This window comes from Hetaerina americana, unplaced genomic scaffold (assembly GCF_022747635.1).
Source record: "Hetaerina americana unplaced genomic scaffold, ioHetAmer1.1.p SCAF_12, whole genome shotgun sequence".
In the NCBI taxonomy this organism is placed as follows: Eukaryota; Metazoa; Arthropoda; class Insecta; order Odonata; family Calopterygidae; genus Hetaerina; species Hetaerina americana.
In genome coordinates, this window is record NW_027286292.1 from 10627437 (window position 1) to 10643373 (window position 15937).

General features: G+C 36.5%; 1 protein-coding gene across 1 annotated transcript in view; it reads right to left on the bottom strand.

Annotated features, from left to right (window-relative positions):
* LOC139685802 (uncharacterized) overlaps window positions 1-6254 on the bottom strand; it is a 45406-nt gene extending 39152 nt beyond the window's left edge. The window contains exon 1 of the mRNA XM_071582919.1: window positions 6063-6254. Within this exon, the coding sequence (XP_071439020.1) occupies window positions 6063-6254 (192 nt within the window). The remainder of the gene's footprint in view (window positions 1-6062) is intronic.
* Between the last annotated feature and the right edge of the window lie 9683 nt (window positions 6255-15937).

Below are 15937 nucleotides of genomic sequence, written 5' to 3' on the forward strand. Positions count from 1 at the left end.
TGGAAAGCTTTTTTTCCGAGTGCAATGCGGGCGCTGGGAGAATGCGGGACCCGGTGGGTGGCAGCTCCACGGGTCGGTGCCCTCTCCCGCGCACATGGGCAGGTACTTACTCGGCGTTCCAGCGCTAAGTGGAGACGAAACAGCCGAAAAAGATGAGCGACACACGGATCCCTTCCGAACCACAACGCCCAAACCTGTAATATATGCCCTCTTCTGCTTTGTTCTATACATTCATGGAAGAGTTCGCGAAGCGATAATGGAACAGCTCGGCTGCAGGGGGTAAAGGAGAGGACTCAAAATTTAGTTCTTTCCTTTCTTCCACAAAAGAAGATTTCCGAGCCAACGAAAATTTCAATACTCGTATGGTTTTTCTCTTTTCCGTGCTCCTATGTTTGAGCATGTGTCGCACCTGTGGCCCCAAAGTGTTAAAATATTCGGTTTTTGGTATTATATTATTCAGTTTTATAATTGCACAAGTTTAGGTACAGGCACTCAGGGTCACTGCTTATCCGTATTTCGTTATGTTACGTCAAACTTATTTTTTTCATAAGACGGCAATGGCAAATTTTTTTTTATTTTAAAATTTGTTTTGAATCATCCCCAAAAATTATAAAAGAAATTTTACTATCAAAAGATCTCTGAGAAAAATGATAGACGCTAACATGGAGAGACTTATTTGCCTTAATCCAAATTAAAAGAATTAATATCAAAGTAGTACTATGCAAGCCACTGGTAGGTGAAGGACATCGGAAAAAAACCACAACAGAAAGCAAAATTGACATGACATGTCACTGCAAGTCAAGGAACTACTAATATAACTAAGAATAAGCAATTGAACTTAGCCATCAATAAGTCTTCATCGATACATAGAAATATTTTCCGCATTATGATTTGAATTACTGTTTCATATTATCGATAATGAGGTGATATTAAAGCATTAGCGTGACCAAAATAAATATCGATGCAATTAAATAATATATAGAATAAATTAATAATGCTGAATATACCGAAAAAATGTCCATGCCTCTCGCTGTAATTATATTTGCAAATACTGAAAAGCTCTTAAACTGTCTTCTTTAATATTTTGCTTTATTTCTTTATAAAGAAACAATTCTTGACATATCGTAATAGTGTAGGACTCGTTACGTTCTCGCGTCAATAGCACGTTTACTTCATATTTTCAAGTTTCTTTGCGTCAGTTTTCCTTCCTTGCGCTAGACTTCTTTCCTCTCTCGGTCAATAGCTTCCCAAAGGAAAATGTAAATGAAAAGCAAATTGCAGTGTCGAAACATATCATGACCCCATGCATTCACCTTACCATTCCTTAACATATCCGAGACCGCCAACCCATTAAACTTTTACTCTGGCGTTCGAAACGAAAAGGAGAGGCCGTTAAATCTGAAATATTAAATACTGAAGAGTATCCTTAACGTATTTGATTTTACAGCTTGTAAGAATATTTTAGAACTAGCAAAGAAACGCTGAGCTTGTGCAAAAATTGATATCGGTAGTATGCCATATTTAAAACCCTGTGCTGTAACGGAAAACGGAAACTTTCTTCAGAAATCAACCAAGACACTTAAGGTTAGTAATATTTTAAACGCTCCCGAAATAATGATATCCTAGCCGAAAAAAAAACTTCAAAAATTACCATCAATTCAAGGAAACACATGGATGATCGGAAGCTATCCCTACGCTACGTCGCATCCGAAAGGAGTGGGGTCCAGCAAAAAGTGAAAAAATGCGGGTGGTTTACAGGAAGCGGGACTTCATGCGAAATTCCCCAAATTTCTCGCGATAAGCTCCTCATTGGCCAAAAAAGTATTCACCCGTTAACAGACTTACCTATCGCAAGTCCGTCAACGTCGTAATCTATATTCGATGTTTTCAGGCTTAACTTTGTGGAAATCCATTATCACTGAAGTAAAAAACACAATATATCTTGCGTACCTGATGATGACGCCGATGCGTCGAAACTAGCCATACCAAATAAAGATTGGTGGAAACTCGTACATTGCGTTTTTTACTTCAGTGTCGCAATATATCGCAAACCTGTCAAAGTTTCAATAATATTAATTACAATTCGAAAATTTTTGGGAGGGATAAAAGGGCAAGTGTGATATGTTAATAATGCGGCGTTATAAAGTCGTGTAACAAAAAGACATTCGGGAAATCTGAAGTCAGTAATGGCCGAAACTATTATGACAACATATCAAAACAAGAACAGTAGAGAGAGCAACGGCTTTCATTACAGTTTTGCATTAAGGAATAAAAATCTCGAAAGTTTATAGAGCTAATTAATAATGAATATTACATTACTTACTGTGGGATTTCGATAATTTCAAAAATTACTACGAATAGCCTTCTTAAATAAGTGACAGAAAATTGCAGCCATTCGGTTAGCATGAAATATTGCAAAAGACATTATTAACCAAAATTAGACCTTCATTACAGCAAACCGAACACCATACATGTTTCAATCACATTGAGGTTTAGATTTCCCACACTATTGTTTTTAACATGCTTTGGATTGACCACAAATGTCGATCTTAATGTATAGTTAAGTTAAAACATTAAATTAGGAGAGTATAAACTAAAGTAGTAAAGGCACTTCACATATTGGAGCAGTATTTTGGAGGATAATGGGTGTCGTAGTGATGGCATTGAGAGGTGAACTGCATTGGAGAGAGGAATCATTGTAAGGATGAAAATGTCAAAAAAATTCACACATTTAAGAGAGCAAGGTAATTTATAATAAGAACGCTAAGTAAAGAAAAATCTATTGAGGACTTTAATATGAAGCGTAATGCTGGAACCAGATCTGAAACCTGCAGATTATTCTGAAACATCGGCTAAACATAGGGTTTAGCCCACAGCAAAGTTACAGCGTACTGTGATTGTAAGCATCAGGGTCGAAACTGAAGGTCTGGTCTGTGAGCCAAATTCCAGTTTCATGAGTATGAATGAGAACTATTTTTAGCACATAGTCAAAAAGTCAAAATCATAGACCTTTTATACAAAAATGAAGCAAGATGCCATTGTTGTGAGGAAGACAAACAATGAGGTGGTCAAATAGCATTCGGAAAATCCAAGAGCATCTCCAAGATGAACTCATGCTATGGATGCAAAGAAATTTCATGCGCTACATCCTTTCACAGGTAAGCTATTTCATCATGTAAGTATGATGTAAAATCATGCCTACATGATGATGCATGTCATGTAAAATGATACCTACTTAAATGACCATAGGTAACTAAGGTAATTCATGTGCAAATTATGGTAAAAGTAAATGGCAGGAGGCCCCAATTTATCTCTTTCTTTTACATTATATGATGACTATAATTAAAATTAATTCTGGCCTATATTACATCCCTACTATGATCAATAGTTTCCCTTCTAATGAAGAAACGAAACAAAATGGCATAAACACTATGAAAAGGGATTCAATTCCATCAATATCACATTATAAACTATGCCCAAAGCATGTTCCCGGAGAATTTTTTCAGTAAGAGACAGAATTTAAGCAAGAGGCAGTCGTCAGTTGGCTTCGCGACGCGGTGGGAGAAAGGTACGACGCCGGTATTAAAAAGCTGCTTACAAGGATGCAAAAAGTGATTGATCGTCAAGGTGACTATGTAGAAAAATAGCTAAATGCTCAACCTTTCCAACGATGTACATAAAGTTGAGAATGAATTTGATTTTTCAAGAAAAAACTAGGAGACCTTACTTTTCGAATCGCACACGTATACCTGTATATAATATCATAAATGACGGGTAACATAATTTGGAAGAAGAGTGTAGTGCAAATAAACTATAGACAGCAATTAAGAAGGAAGTGTTAAAATATCAAAAAGAACTCAGCAAAGAAAGAATAAAATTATATAATGATACTAACCAAGAGAAAAGAGTGGCACATAGGAAAAATGGAAATAAATATTCAAAATTAATAAAAGGAGAAAAGAAACAATTATTATGAAGGGGCTCTCGACAGCAATGAAATGGACTATAAAATTATGGAGGAAAAGCTCAAATGACCAGATTCCCATAAGAAAGATAACAATAAAATTAATAATCATGAAATAGTGTCCAATTATGCCAAATGAAAATAATATCCAATTCTGTGACTTTATGCTCATTATTTTAAATAACCTAAATCGTTTATGTGTATTTTAATTTAAAAATTACAACGCAACTTCAGATAATATAAAAAGTTAATAAACTTGAAGAAACATTTGCAGAATACTACACATACAATTAATTCGTATAAATCATGCAGGGTGCAGCGCTTGAATCCGGACAAATTTCAATTTGAATTTCCCGCCATATTGTAGTTCCACTGGAGGTTGCGATTGGCGTTCTTGAAAGCCATAGGCATCTTGTAAACAGTCATAACCTCAAAATGGCCGAGATGTTATGCGCAAGTGCGGAGTACAATCGAAGAGCCGCTATTATAAAAATTGTTCACGCTGGGCGTTATGTTTCAAAATAGTTCGACTCTTCTGGTACCCCAGATCAATTGTTTACAATAATGCAGTCAGGTATAATGCTTCGGAGAAGTCTGGGAAAGGTTTCGCTCACACGGCGATGAAATCTCATCCGAAGAAACGCGTACTTGTCCGGATTTAAGCGCCACACCCTGTATATTTATCCATATAAATAGGTAAAATTATTAATGAATTGGACACCAATAATTACATTCCCTATCCAAAAAATTTTTAATCCCACTAAAGCTGGAGAACAATGAACAATTAGTTTCATAGAAATATTTGAAAAAGTCACAAATTTTGATTTGTAAAATAATAAGTATTTTGAGGATAATCAGTTCCATGTTCATAGTGAGGTTTTAGGAAAAATATCAACAAATAAATAGCAGCAAGACTAAATTTTAGCTGATGTAGAGGGGAGCTAAATGGTGGGCCCATTGTAATAAGTGTGTGTCTCCTGATAACTACTACCTGTACTACTGCTACAATTGTAAAGGACTAGTATCAACGAAAAATGTATGCAGTAAAATAAACTATTCCAAGCAATGCCAAAATTCCATTTATTGCAAATAAATTAGTTGCATAATAATAGGTGAATGTGAATCACCTTTCAAAGTGATATTTTGTACAGCAAATGCCATGCAGGACAGTATGTGAAAGTTTACGAGAGAAAGACACAATTTAACAAGGAAAAGTAAAGGGATTACTGCTATAACATTAACAAATAAAAAGAGGTTGGCATTGCGTTGCATTGGTCTTCCTTAATTTTCATCTGTTCAATAGAAAAATGTAATTGATCATGGCAATTAACAATTTTTAAGCACCTCCACTTATGTCCTTATGTCTCATGCAATTCTGGTTTGGCATGCTTGCCTCACTCCAGGTGCATTCCTGACCAATGGCAAGCTCCATCCACCTATATTACTGATCTGGGGAAAAAATTACTTTCGAAACTACAACAAAAGCGATCACATGGCACAGAAGAGGAAGGAAGATATACCTTAGTTTAAAATACCGGTGGAGTAAGTGAAGGGAATCGTCCAAGACTTCCGTCGACAGCGCTATATTACCAAAATTTTCATTTACTTACAAGTCATAAATTAAAAATTACAAGATGTAGCACTGTAAAACTGATGCAAGAGGCATTATTTTATATTGTCACCGGCGGTCATCAATGCAGTTACATGTTTTCATGAAAACTACAAAAATACCTGCTAGGACAGGTGAATGTCACATCACATTGATGATAAATATGCGTTGAAGGTCAACGATTTCGACAGTAAACGATTTTAAGGTCAGCAAACTAAAATAATAGCTGAAAAGCACTACCGAGTGTTGAAGGAACTATTGTCAAGGTAAATGCCAAGTAAAAATATAGGCCAGTGAAAAAAGTGAGGGACTCACAATAAATCATCGTCATACTTCTTTCTTGGCAATCGTTTATCCATATAAAGTTGAGCATAAATCATTGTGGTATTACTTTTTCATTTTGTTTAATCTGAGCAAAGCCCCTTTAGTTGATTTGGTTGATTTTCATTGATGAAGTTGAGAGACAACATTGAGAAATCGTTAAGTTACCTGGTGGTCGTCCGAGGAGAGAATAACGTAAGCGCGGATCCCCTCCCGCCTCATCTCCTTCCGCAGCGCACTCAGGTCCCTCTCACTGGATGGGAGCTTCGCTTTCTCGACGGCAGCCGGTGGTTTATCCGGCAAGGAGACCCCACTGGTCGTTCTTTCGTCCACGGCTCCACCGTCACCTTCGGCCGTCATAGCCGCTGTTGCCGCCGCCGCTCCTGCAACGGCGACTGCCGGGGCCAGCGGGGCGCTACAGTCTCGCGCTGGGGCGGTCGACCTGTCGGAGTGCGGGCGCTCGTGCGGAATTTACGGTCCGTCTGACGCGTTTACTCGCCCAATTGCCCCACTCGCTTCCCACATTGCAGGCACAAATAGGGAGGGGGAAACTATGTGAAATTGCTTATTCTGAAAGGAATCCTGGGGCCAAGAAACCATTGTAATTCCTAATGATAGGAAAATAGGGAATTATTCTTATTCATGCGCACTAAATGTAATAATTTGATAAAGGACATTAATGAGTTATTTTAAACCCAAATTCAAAATACCAGGGGTTAGCAAGAGATATGCTATTTTACTAATTTTACATGTTCCCCACACATCCCACAGCTGCAGTAAGGTAAAGAAGAAATATCGTCTCTGCATAAAAGACGATGTGATAATACCTGTACGTGGAGAGTTTAAATATCTGAGCATATAAGAGAATGGAGAAAATTAAATGGACGCATACGATAATGAATGAGAACCCAGTGGCTTATGACAAACAACGTACTGATAAACACACCCATTAAAAAAAATTGTTTTCAAAAATACCATTCTAGGTAAAGTATTTACAACGTAGAGGATGAAAAGTAAGTCATATAATGGAAAACTTCAACGCAAATGAGAAGTGCACCTAACTAGCATGATTGGGCGGACAGTAAATGTCCTTGGAGATGACTTTCCGTACAAATTTAACGGTCTATCAAGACCCTTTGCAATAATAACGTACGAATAAACATGATTCTTCTCAACCGAGATGATAATTCTGAATGGAAAATGCCAAATCAATTCACAACAGGAGTAGCTGAAAGGAAATTGATCTTACCAAATACGATGAATATCGCGGACGGAAATGACATTTTTTTAATAAGAGACATTCCTGAGCCTGGGTATATTTTGCTTTCCTCAGCCGTCAGCGTTGGGACGGAATACGAATAGACGCTTTCATCTTAGCAACTTATATAGATAGACTGCGACACAATCTGCTGACAGCCCCCATCCCGAACACCTGGTGGACATTATGAAGAAACTGCGCTTCACGAGCTAATGAGAGTCATTTCTATATCAAAGGTACTCAAAAATCCATCATGAAAACAGATGCGATACCAATATTGTTTGTACCTCACTATAACAAGGTAAAAGTGACGTCAATTCAAGTTCTTGAAAAATAAACGATGAAACCAAAGTGTACGGAGGCGGACGAATATACTCCATGCCATGCGGCATTGTGGGACTGAGAGTGCATTGCTTGCCACTCGCAATACCGCAATTAGCAGCGAAACCAGGCCAGCACGTGAATCATACGCTGGCACAACCGATCATATCGATGATTTCAGCAAATATAAAACGCAAAGGAACATTGCCCAAATTGAACGGAAATCCGAATTTCACAGATTTTATCACAAACATAACTTTCTAAGGATTGAAAGGGAGGTAGATTTGATAACATTATTTGTTATGGGGAATGAGGGGTGGACAGGCATACAGTTCCTTTAATATGCATTCAAAAATTCACTTAAATTAGATTTGTTGACTAAAACTAACCACATAAAGTATTTTAACAATTTGCCATGAATTTCCTCGCTTGCCCTTTATCTTATCTAACAGCATCTGCCCTAAAAGGGGATTGATCCTGATTGTATACCGAAGCCATATTCTAATGTAATAATTTCGAATTCCTAGGGTAGAATATTTTTCAGATATATTCACCTTCCCACTATGGTGCCGTATAAAAAGCACTTCAACCTGCTATTTATTATTTTCTGAACCGACGTGATCATGTGGTAAGACACAGACTAATTTAACTCTGCCGACGTTAGTTAATGCATGCCAAAATTAAAGTGGGTTTCCCCTTTCACTTAAGCTTTGGGTCATGTGGTGCCAAGGCTTTCAAAATGGTTTTAATCCATTTAAACCTGACGATCGGAATATTCTTAAAGCTAAGTCGTTCCCAATGCGTGTGAGTGTTCCTTCGGATATATTCCTCGGGGGCTGAGCATTACCTCGGATAACTTTCCTCTCTAACCCTGTCTCTTGACCCTTGGCATTATTTCATAATGCTACATGTAGTTTGGAGATGAATGGTAGCTTTTCTGTGAGTGCAAAGTCAACGATCGCAGGCGGGGGGGAAAGAGCAGACCTTTAGCCGGATCTACTCTTGGAACCGGTGAGGAGATAACGTATGAGACAGAAAGACCCGATTCCAAATGCCATTTCAAAACACGCTATCCAAAACGATATCTTTAATTGCCGCGCTCCTCGACAACAAAAGCGAGCAGAGCACCACGAAATGAACAACCAAACTCAATAATGAGAGCAGTTCATGACCTGTGCATTGCCATTTGAGGGAGACTATGGAAAGGGGAACTGCCGCCTTGCATGAGCTCCTGACTGCGTCTCGGTGACCACTTTCCGAGGGACTCTTATCAAGCTATGGATATGGTTTCCCAAGAAGATCTGGCACCCGAAAAATCGCACAGTTTTTGACAAATATGAGAATCACCTAATATCTTTAAGGGCGTTCTAACAAAAAAAGGCTATGGAAAAAGTGCTCCAATAAGCAAACTCAAAATGACAAGTAATTTAACTCAATGAGAACAAGCCATTAGACTCTATGGAAGGCCCTTTTCTGCGAATGATATGAGTCTTGCCACAGTTCAAGAACAATCCACCTTGTCCACTAGCCACCTAACAAACCAATGGAAGAGAAAGTAGCCTGCAAAAAAGATTCTCTGCGGAAGGATTATGGTTGGTTCAGAATAGACTGGTGAAAAAAATATTCGATTTCATTATTCATTGTGAAGAGATTACTTTCACTGATTTTGGGGGTTAGGGCAAAAAACAAGCCTACAGTTTACCTACCCATGGTGATTTGCAGTTAGGCCATCACTTTCATGTTTTACTAAATACTCACTTCAGCAAGTGATTTCTTCCCAAACAAAAAGAGAAAATTCACCAAAAAAATGAGTTTCATTCTTGTTGATTCAATTTTCCTAGTATTTTAAAGGACGGATAAAAGGCATTTTGATTCAGTGAAGTAGTGATACTTAACAGAATAATTAGAATTTCTTGAAGCTCGTTAATTTCAAACATAAATATTATCAGGCCAAATTTTTTAGTCCCTTGAGTATCTATGTAATGATATTTAACTCTATTTTATCTTTGTAACAAAAATTCTTGGCATTGAGGACACAGTTGGAATGTTAAATGATTACTTCACAGTTGCCTTAAAGGTTCCATTACCATCTTTCTCCAACAAAGTATGATGTTCCCCACTAGACTTTTTCATGCTTTCTATACATTTTTTTCTTATATGATGAGACAATATACTTATGGTAAACTTTATTGTATACATCAGGCAATAACATAATTAACAATTTTCGGAACTCTTCATGAAGTATGACTTGAAATGCACTTGACCTTCTGGTACCTCCCTTCTCAAATCACATTGTACCAATCTGACTTTATTTCAGAATATAAATATTTTTTTAAGGGACTGCTGTTCCCTGAAATGAAAAATCTTCACACTGTGATGGTGGCAATCCATGTATCAAAATCGGTTACTTTAGGGTAGATCACTCTTGGGCTACATTTTGATGAGAATCCAAACTGTCCCAAGTCATCTGTGTTACTGTGTGTATTCATTCCTCCATTTGGGATTTATTGATCCATGAACACAGAACAAACTTTTGGGTTGGCGATTCTATTCCTCAGTAATGCACCCTGTTCATATTCCATTGCTCATCTAATATAGTTAAATTAATTTTTACTGAAGAAGCACAATACAGTGGATACCTGATTAATTCCTGAAACTCCACTTAATCAACATTCCATATTATTTCTTTTGCTAGCACATTTAAATTCGGTTAAAGTTGTTAGAACATGACTGCTTGCTTGCATGGTGTACCGTACAAACTTCATACCATTTATTCTAGCAGATACCCTGCCATTATGGAAAAAACATTGTAAAGCAAAGAAGTCAGTCAGTGACTCATTGTGATTGACAGATTTCAATATTGATAACACAGGCATTAAAACTTGATTTACATTATTGATTGCCATTTTCCATAGCATATTTCTCCAAATATAGTTGACCATGGAATGTAGTCACATGCTATTCTCAAACAGGTTTGGAACCCCATAACAGGCCTTATACTTCCTATTCTGGAGTTCAAAGTTTTTCCAATTAAAAAAACTTCAATCATAGCACTAAATACATAAATTCATAACAAAAAAGTTCTTTTTGTGCCTTTCATTCCTATTCATTAAGTTCAGAAAAGTGCTGAGGAGGCCAGTGGACTTGGTGGATGACAATGTCAATGATCACTGAGAAACAAAATATTCTTGGTAAATTTCCACAATTTTAGTACGGTTCTCACCAGTTTCCATATAACACTAATCATGATAAGAAAACATTAGTGTGCTCTTATACAATGAGCACATTTGATTGCCCTCAGTTTCCCTCAGGGCTGTTCAATAATAAGTTGAACATTCATTTTTTACTGCATAACATAAAGGGCAATTATATTGTTATATTTTTAGCTTATAATGAATATGTGGTACAAGTTTCATGATTTTACCACAGTAATGCACCAGTGACAGCCATTTAAATTAGAAACGTTCAGTTCATATAAGGCAACAATGGAGGTAACAAACAACAATGCATTGAAAGTTTGCTTCCACCCGAACAAATTGTTATCTAATGTTACAGGAGGCTTATAAATAGGCTGTTCTTCCCTATAGCATAAGTAGTAAATGGTCAGTAATGTTTAAAGAGGGGAGAAAATCAATTTCAAAGGAAGGTGGACTCCAAGCTCCAGTCACTCCTCTTAAGGAAGCAGTGCTGCCATTGTGAGAAAAAATTATTGAAAAATTCTAACAACAGTATCAAAAATATTGAAAATTACATTGGGTGCCACATGGTACACATTGGTAGCAGAAAAACTGCACACAAGATGTGTTGGTACATAGGTTCTGAAAAACAACCCACCACAAAATAACAATTCTCACACAAATCAATTTGCAGTGTGCTCTCCATCCTCATTGGTCACACGCTAACCCCATGTTACTTTTTCCTGTTCTCTAATGTTAAGAAACATCTTAAGAGAAAGAATTTTCCATCATCAGAAGTAGTCAGAGGTGAGCTGAATGTTTCAATTTTCAACTCCAACTGATGTAATACTGGAGTCAAATCAATGAAACCAGGACCATATATACCTAACACATTTACCTAAAGCATAACAAAATAAACTGTTAGTAGAATTAAATATGCAAATAAAAAATTTACTATAATTCCTTACTGAGCAGCCCTAATACAAATATTTTGTCATGAAGTGAGCATTTTTGAGAGCAGAGAATCCAAAGCAAACAAGAGTTGGTATGAGAAAATTTAGAAGTAATACAATCTTCATAACTTGATTTAGAGGTGAAGGGCCTTTGGCAGAGCATGTCATTAAAAGTGAGTTTCATGAAATTTATGTAAAAGAAATATTATCCAAGGGAGGGAGTCCAACAGTACCAAATAAACGACTACTTGATGGGGATATCATTCCTGACTGCAAGGATGGCATTCCATATATACCAGGCATTAACAAGATAAGATCTCCTGCCATTCAAATCATTCCTTTAGATTTGGTATTGACCAAGCATGTGCAATCATAACTAGAATTTCAATATTGGGGATTGTAATCCTGCCCTTTATCAGATTATTCATCTTTTTTCACTTGGTTGACAGTTATAAAATGAAATATCAGTACCAAAAATGGTAAGGACATCACTCGACCTTAATTCACATGTAAATTACTGCAGTCAAAGTAGATACAGACAAATTAGTTAGATAGTCACGTGAACCTCACTATACCTAACACACAACTTCCCATTTACTTAGCAATTTATCAACTGTGGGGTTTCTCAGGAATGTACCAACAGCAGTTGACAAGGAATACTATGGGTGGACTTCCCTATACTGAGGAAACAAAAACATAGAAGATGGAAAACGTGCAATAGATATGTATATCATAGTTCCCAAGAAAATTGCTTTTACAAAGTAAAATAGTTAATAACATTTAAAAATATTAGCTATATACCAAGGAAGAAGTTTGTAACAATGTGCATATTGAGTATAGCCTTGTATTGTTCAGAGAAATGAAAAACCTGTGAAAAAGACAAGAAGATAGTACTAAAATTGAAATTTGGTGCTGGAAAATAATAGAAAACATTTCTTAGATGAATGGTGTGAGCAATGAAGTGGTCCTGAATAGGGAGAGACAGAGAAGGGAACGCTGTAAAACGAAGAGGAGGAAACTAGATCAGACCTATTCCCTGAGACAACAAGCTATTTGTCAAGTTAGTATCAATTAAACAAATAGGGAAGTATGAGCAGAAGATCAAAGTTGGAATGGAACAGGGTGGTCAGCCAGCCAGGTTTCTGATTCAAGGTTTCTGAGGATAAAGTTTATATTTCAAGGTCTTTTGTTACCTCGTATCTATGATGTATTCCAATCAACACTGCCAAATTTGAATAAGGAAATTTTCTGATGTAGCATATATAGTCATCACTAGATAATTAATTAATTAAATTTTTTTGGAAATTGACCGGTCAGTTACATAAAAATTGCACTTGTGATAGAGAGAATACTTCGCCTGTAGTTTTAGTGTACTATATTTGGAGTTTTTTTAACTCAAGCAGCATCTTGAAGAATGTTAACAGTGCCATGGCACCTTTTTGAGTTTTTACTGTTAGCACTCAGGAAATGCACACTCATAAACAAGTGATGAATCAAGATAATATAAATAGGCATCCAAAGAAGTGAAACAATCAATCCTATTATGGTGTATTTATGTACCATTATATTATCACTCAAAGAAGTAAGGAACAATTGCAAAGCTGAATTTCAGAGGTAGTTAGCCAATTCTAAAACACAACACTCAGTCAACCTCATTCACTGAACAAGTGGTCCTCTAATTTCCTAAGTTCTTTGCCTTCCTGCAGTATACATGACACATAAAAAGCTGCTATTAAAAAAATATACTATATCAGTCATTCATATCAAATTCAAATGTCATTTTTCTGTCCACTATCTAAATGACATAAAATCTCCAAATTTCTAAGTTTTATAGCTTAATTCAAGGTATTTCCGATTTCCAGTTTTCAAGGATTTTAGGATGGTTGGCTGACCTGATCAAACATTCAATGAAGAATGTTGATAAACAAGCCCAAACTGAAAGACTTTGTACTTTTCCACAGATTTTTATTATAAGGTATAACACGTTTCACTGACTTGCGGCATCATCAGGTTTGTTCCTGTCCCCCTCCCCGCTCCTTTCTGAGAAACTAGACTAGAATTGGTCAAACCAACCCCCAACACACTTGATTGCCCCCTACCCTCGCAGGTCCTTCTTCCCCTCCCAGCTGTCCTGAGCATACATATTCTCACACTGTTTGTTAAGTAAATTTGTACCTGATGATATCGCAAGTTGGTGAAATACGTTGTACCGTATAATAAAAATCTGTGGGAAAGTACGGAGTCTTTTCAGTATGGATATGAAATACTTCCACAAAGTGAAGCCTGAAACAGTAGAGTATACAAGTTTCAAAGAAATGAAAAACTAACAATTGACAAAAAGGAATGGAAAAGGAAAATCATGGGTGCCAACCAATCAAGAATGACAAAACGAAAAAGAAGAGGGGCATGCAGCAAAATAACTTTAAAATACCCATGAACTATGAATCACTCTGGTATACTCTTTTACTATGTGTCAATGGTATATCTTCAGTTTAGTTTTTACATGCTGGAGATGAAACAGCTGTCCATCATCAATCACCTTGCATTTACCACCATCAGACAGGGCTATAAATAGCATAACACAAAGTTTTCAATTGCACAATCACACAAAATGTCATTACTTGCATTTTCTGCATCTTATTGCACCACTGGGTTCCCCGCCACTTCAGCCATTACGCAAAATGTTGATTAGAAAATACATTCACATTTAAATACGGGTACATAAAGCTCACTTTCCATTAATTAAGATACACATGCATAAACTCTTCTTAAACATATGCATACAGATTAAATTGCAGTTGGACTATCATTTATATTGCATTGAGGCTCATTGTAGAAGAAATATAAATTATTTAAGGTATGATCAAATATAGATTATATCCTTGTCAGACCACATAAATATATGTTATAACCAGCCGGAACATTTATATATAGATAAATGACCCAATATCAACATCTTAAGGCAGCATGAGAATCCATAGGTAGCCACCCATCACTTCATTGGTCATAATGACCTAAGATAGGAAACAATACTTTTTGCTCTGTATGTGGGTCATCCACTAACTCCTTGGGAAAACCAAGAGATGGCACACTAAGTATTCAGGAAAAGGTTTGTAAGCCTCACATGACTGTTGTTAATGTTTAAGCTGTATCGTCACATGATTTCATTTTCATAGTAAATTGCAGCAGTAAACTTTTTTAATTAGAAAAATGGAAAAAATGAGTTTTTGGCAGTTATTAAGCACTTCTATTTAAAAGACTTAACACGGAAAGAGACCAAAGCCGAGTTGAATGAAGTTCATGGCATACTTCTGTATGACTGTTTACAATTGGGAAAAAGTTTAAATGAGCTTGTACATCCATAAATGATGAACATCGTTCGGTATGTCCAGGAGAATTGACTTACACTGATATTGAGAAAATTCACAATATGGTATTGAGTGACTGACGAATCACAGTTTGCCAAACAGTTGAGGCGACATGCATATTACAAGGTACAGTGTTTTTATGCATGAAAAATTAGATGAAAAAAATTTTGGCACAATGGTTGTCGCATACGTTCTCAGTAGAGAATAAACGCAATTGCATGGTTGATTTGGAGATAGGTTTGGCATTATTCCATCACAATATTGATGAGTTTCTACATTAATGCATAACTGTGGATACACACTATACTCCTGAGGCAACAGAACAGAGAAAACAGTGGGTTTCTAAAGGCAATCTGACTATGAAGAAGAAGGTAAAAATTAGAAAAATGAAAGTATTATGCATAATTATTGCACCAGTTGAATGCAGAAATTAAGAAAAACATTCTCATTTGGCAAAGAAAACAATTCTCTTTCATCAAGACATTCACGCCGGCAGAGTTTTGACCGTAAAAATTATGGAATTAAAATTTTAACTATTACAGCATCCACTGTGTTTACCAGATTTGGCCCCCAGTGACTTTTTTTATATCCAAACTTGATTAAATAGCTCGGTAAAAAATGATTCAAGACGAATGAGGAGGTCATCACCAACACAGACACCTACAAGGGTGGTTTGAAAAGTTTCCAACCTATCAAAGATAAAAGACATTTTTTCCGGAATTTTCTGAGGTCAGTTTTCTCTCGTGTTTGAGGATCTTCCAAAATCATACTTTACAGTTGACTAAAAAAGTTGAAGAAACGCTGGGAAAAGTGTATCAAGCTAAAAGGAGATTATGTTGAAAAGTAAAAAAATCTACCAATTTAATTTATGATTATATTTTTTCCTAAGGACTTACTGAACGACCCACTTACACTTGTGAGAGTATTAGAGAGTAATGCACTTTTCCTTGCTAAAATAAAACGGTAA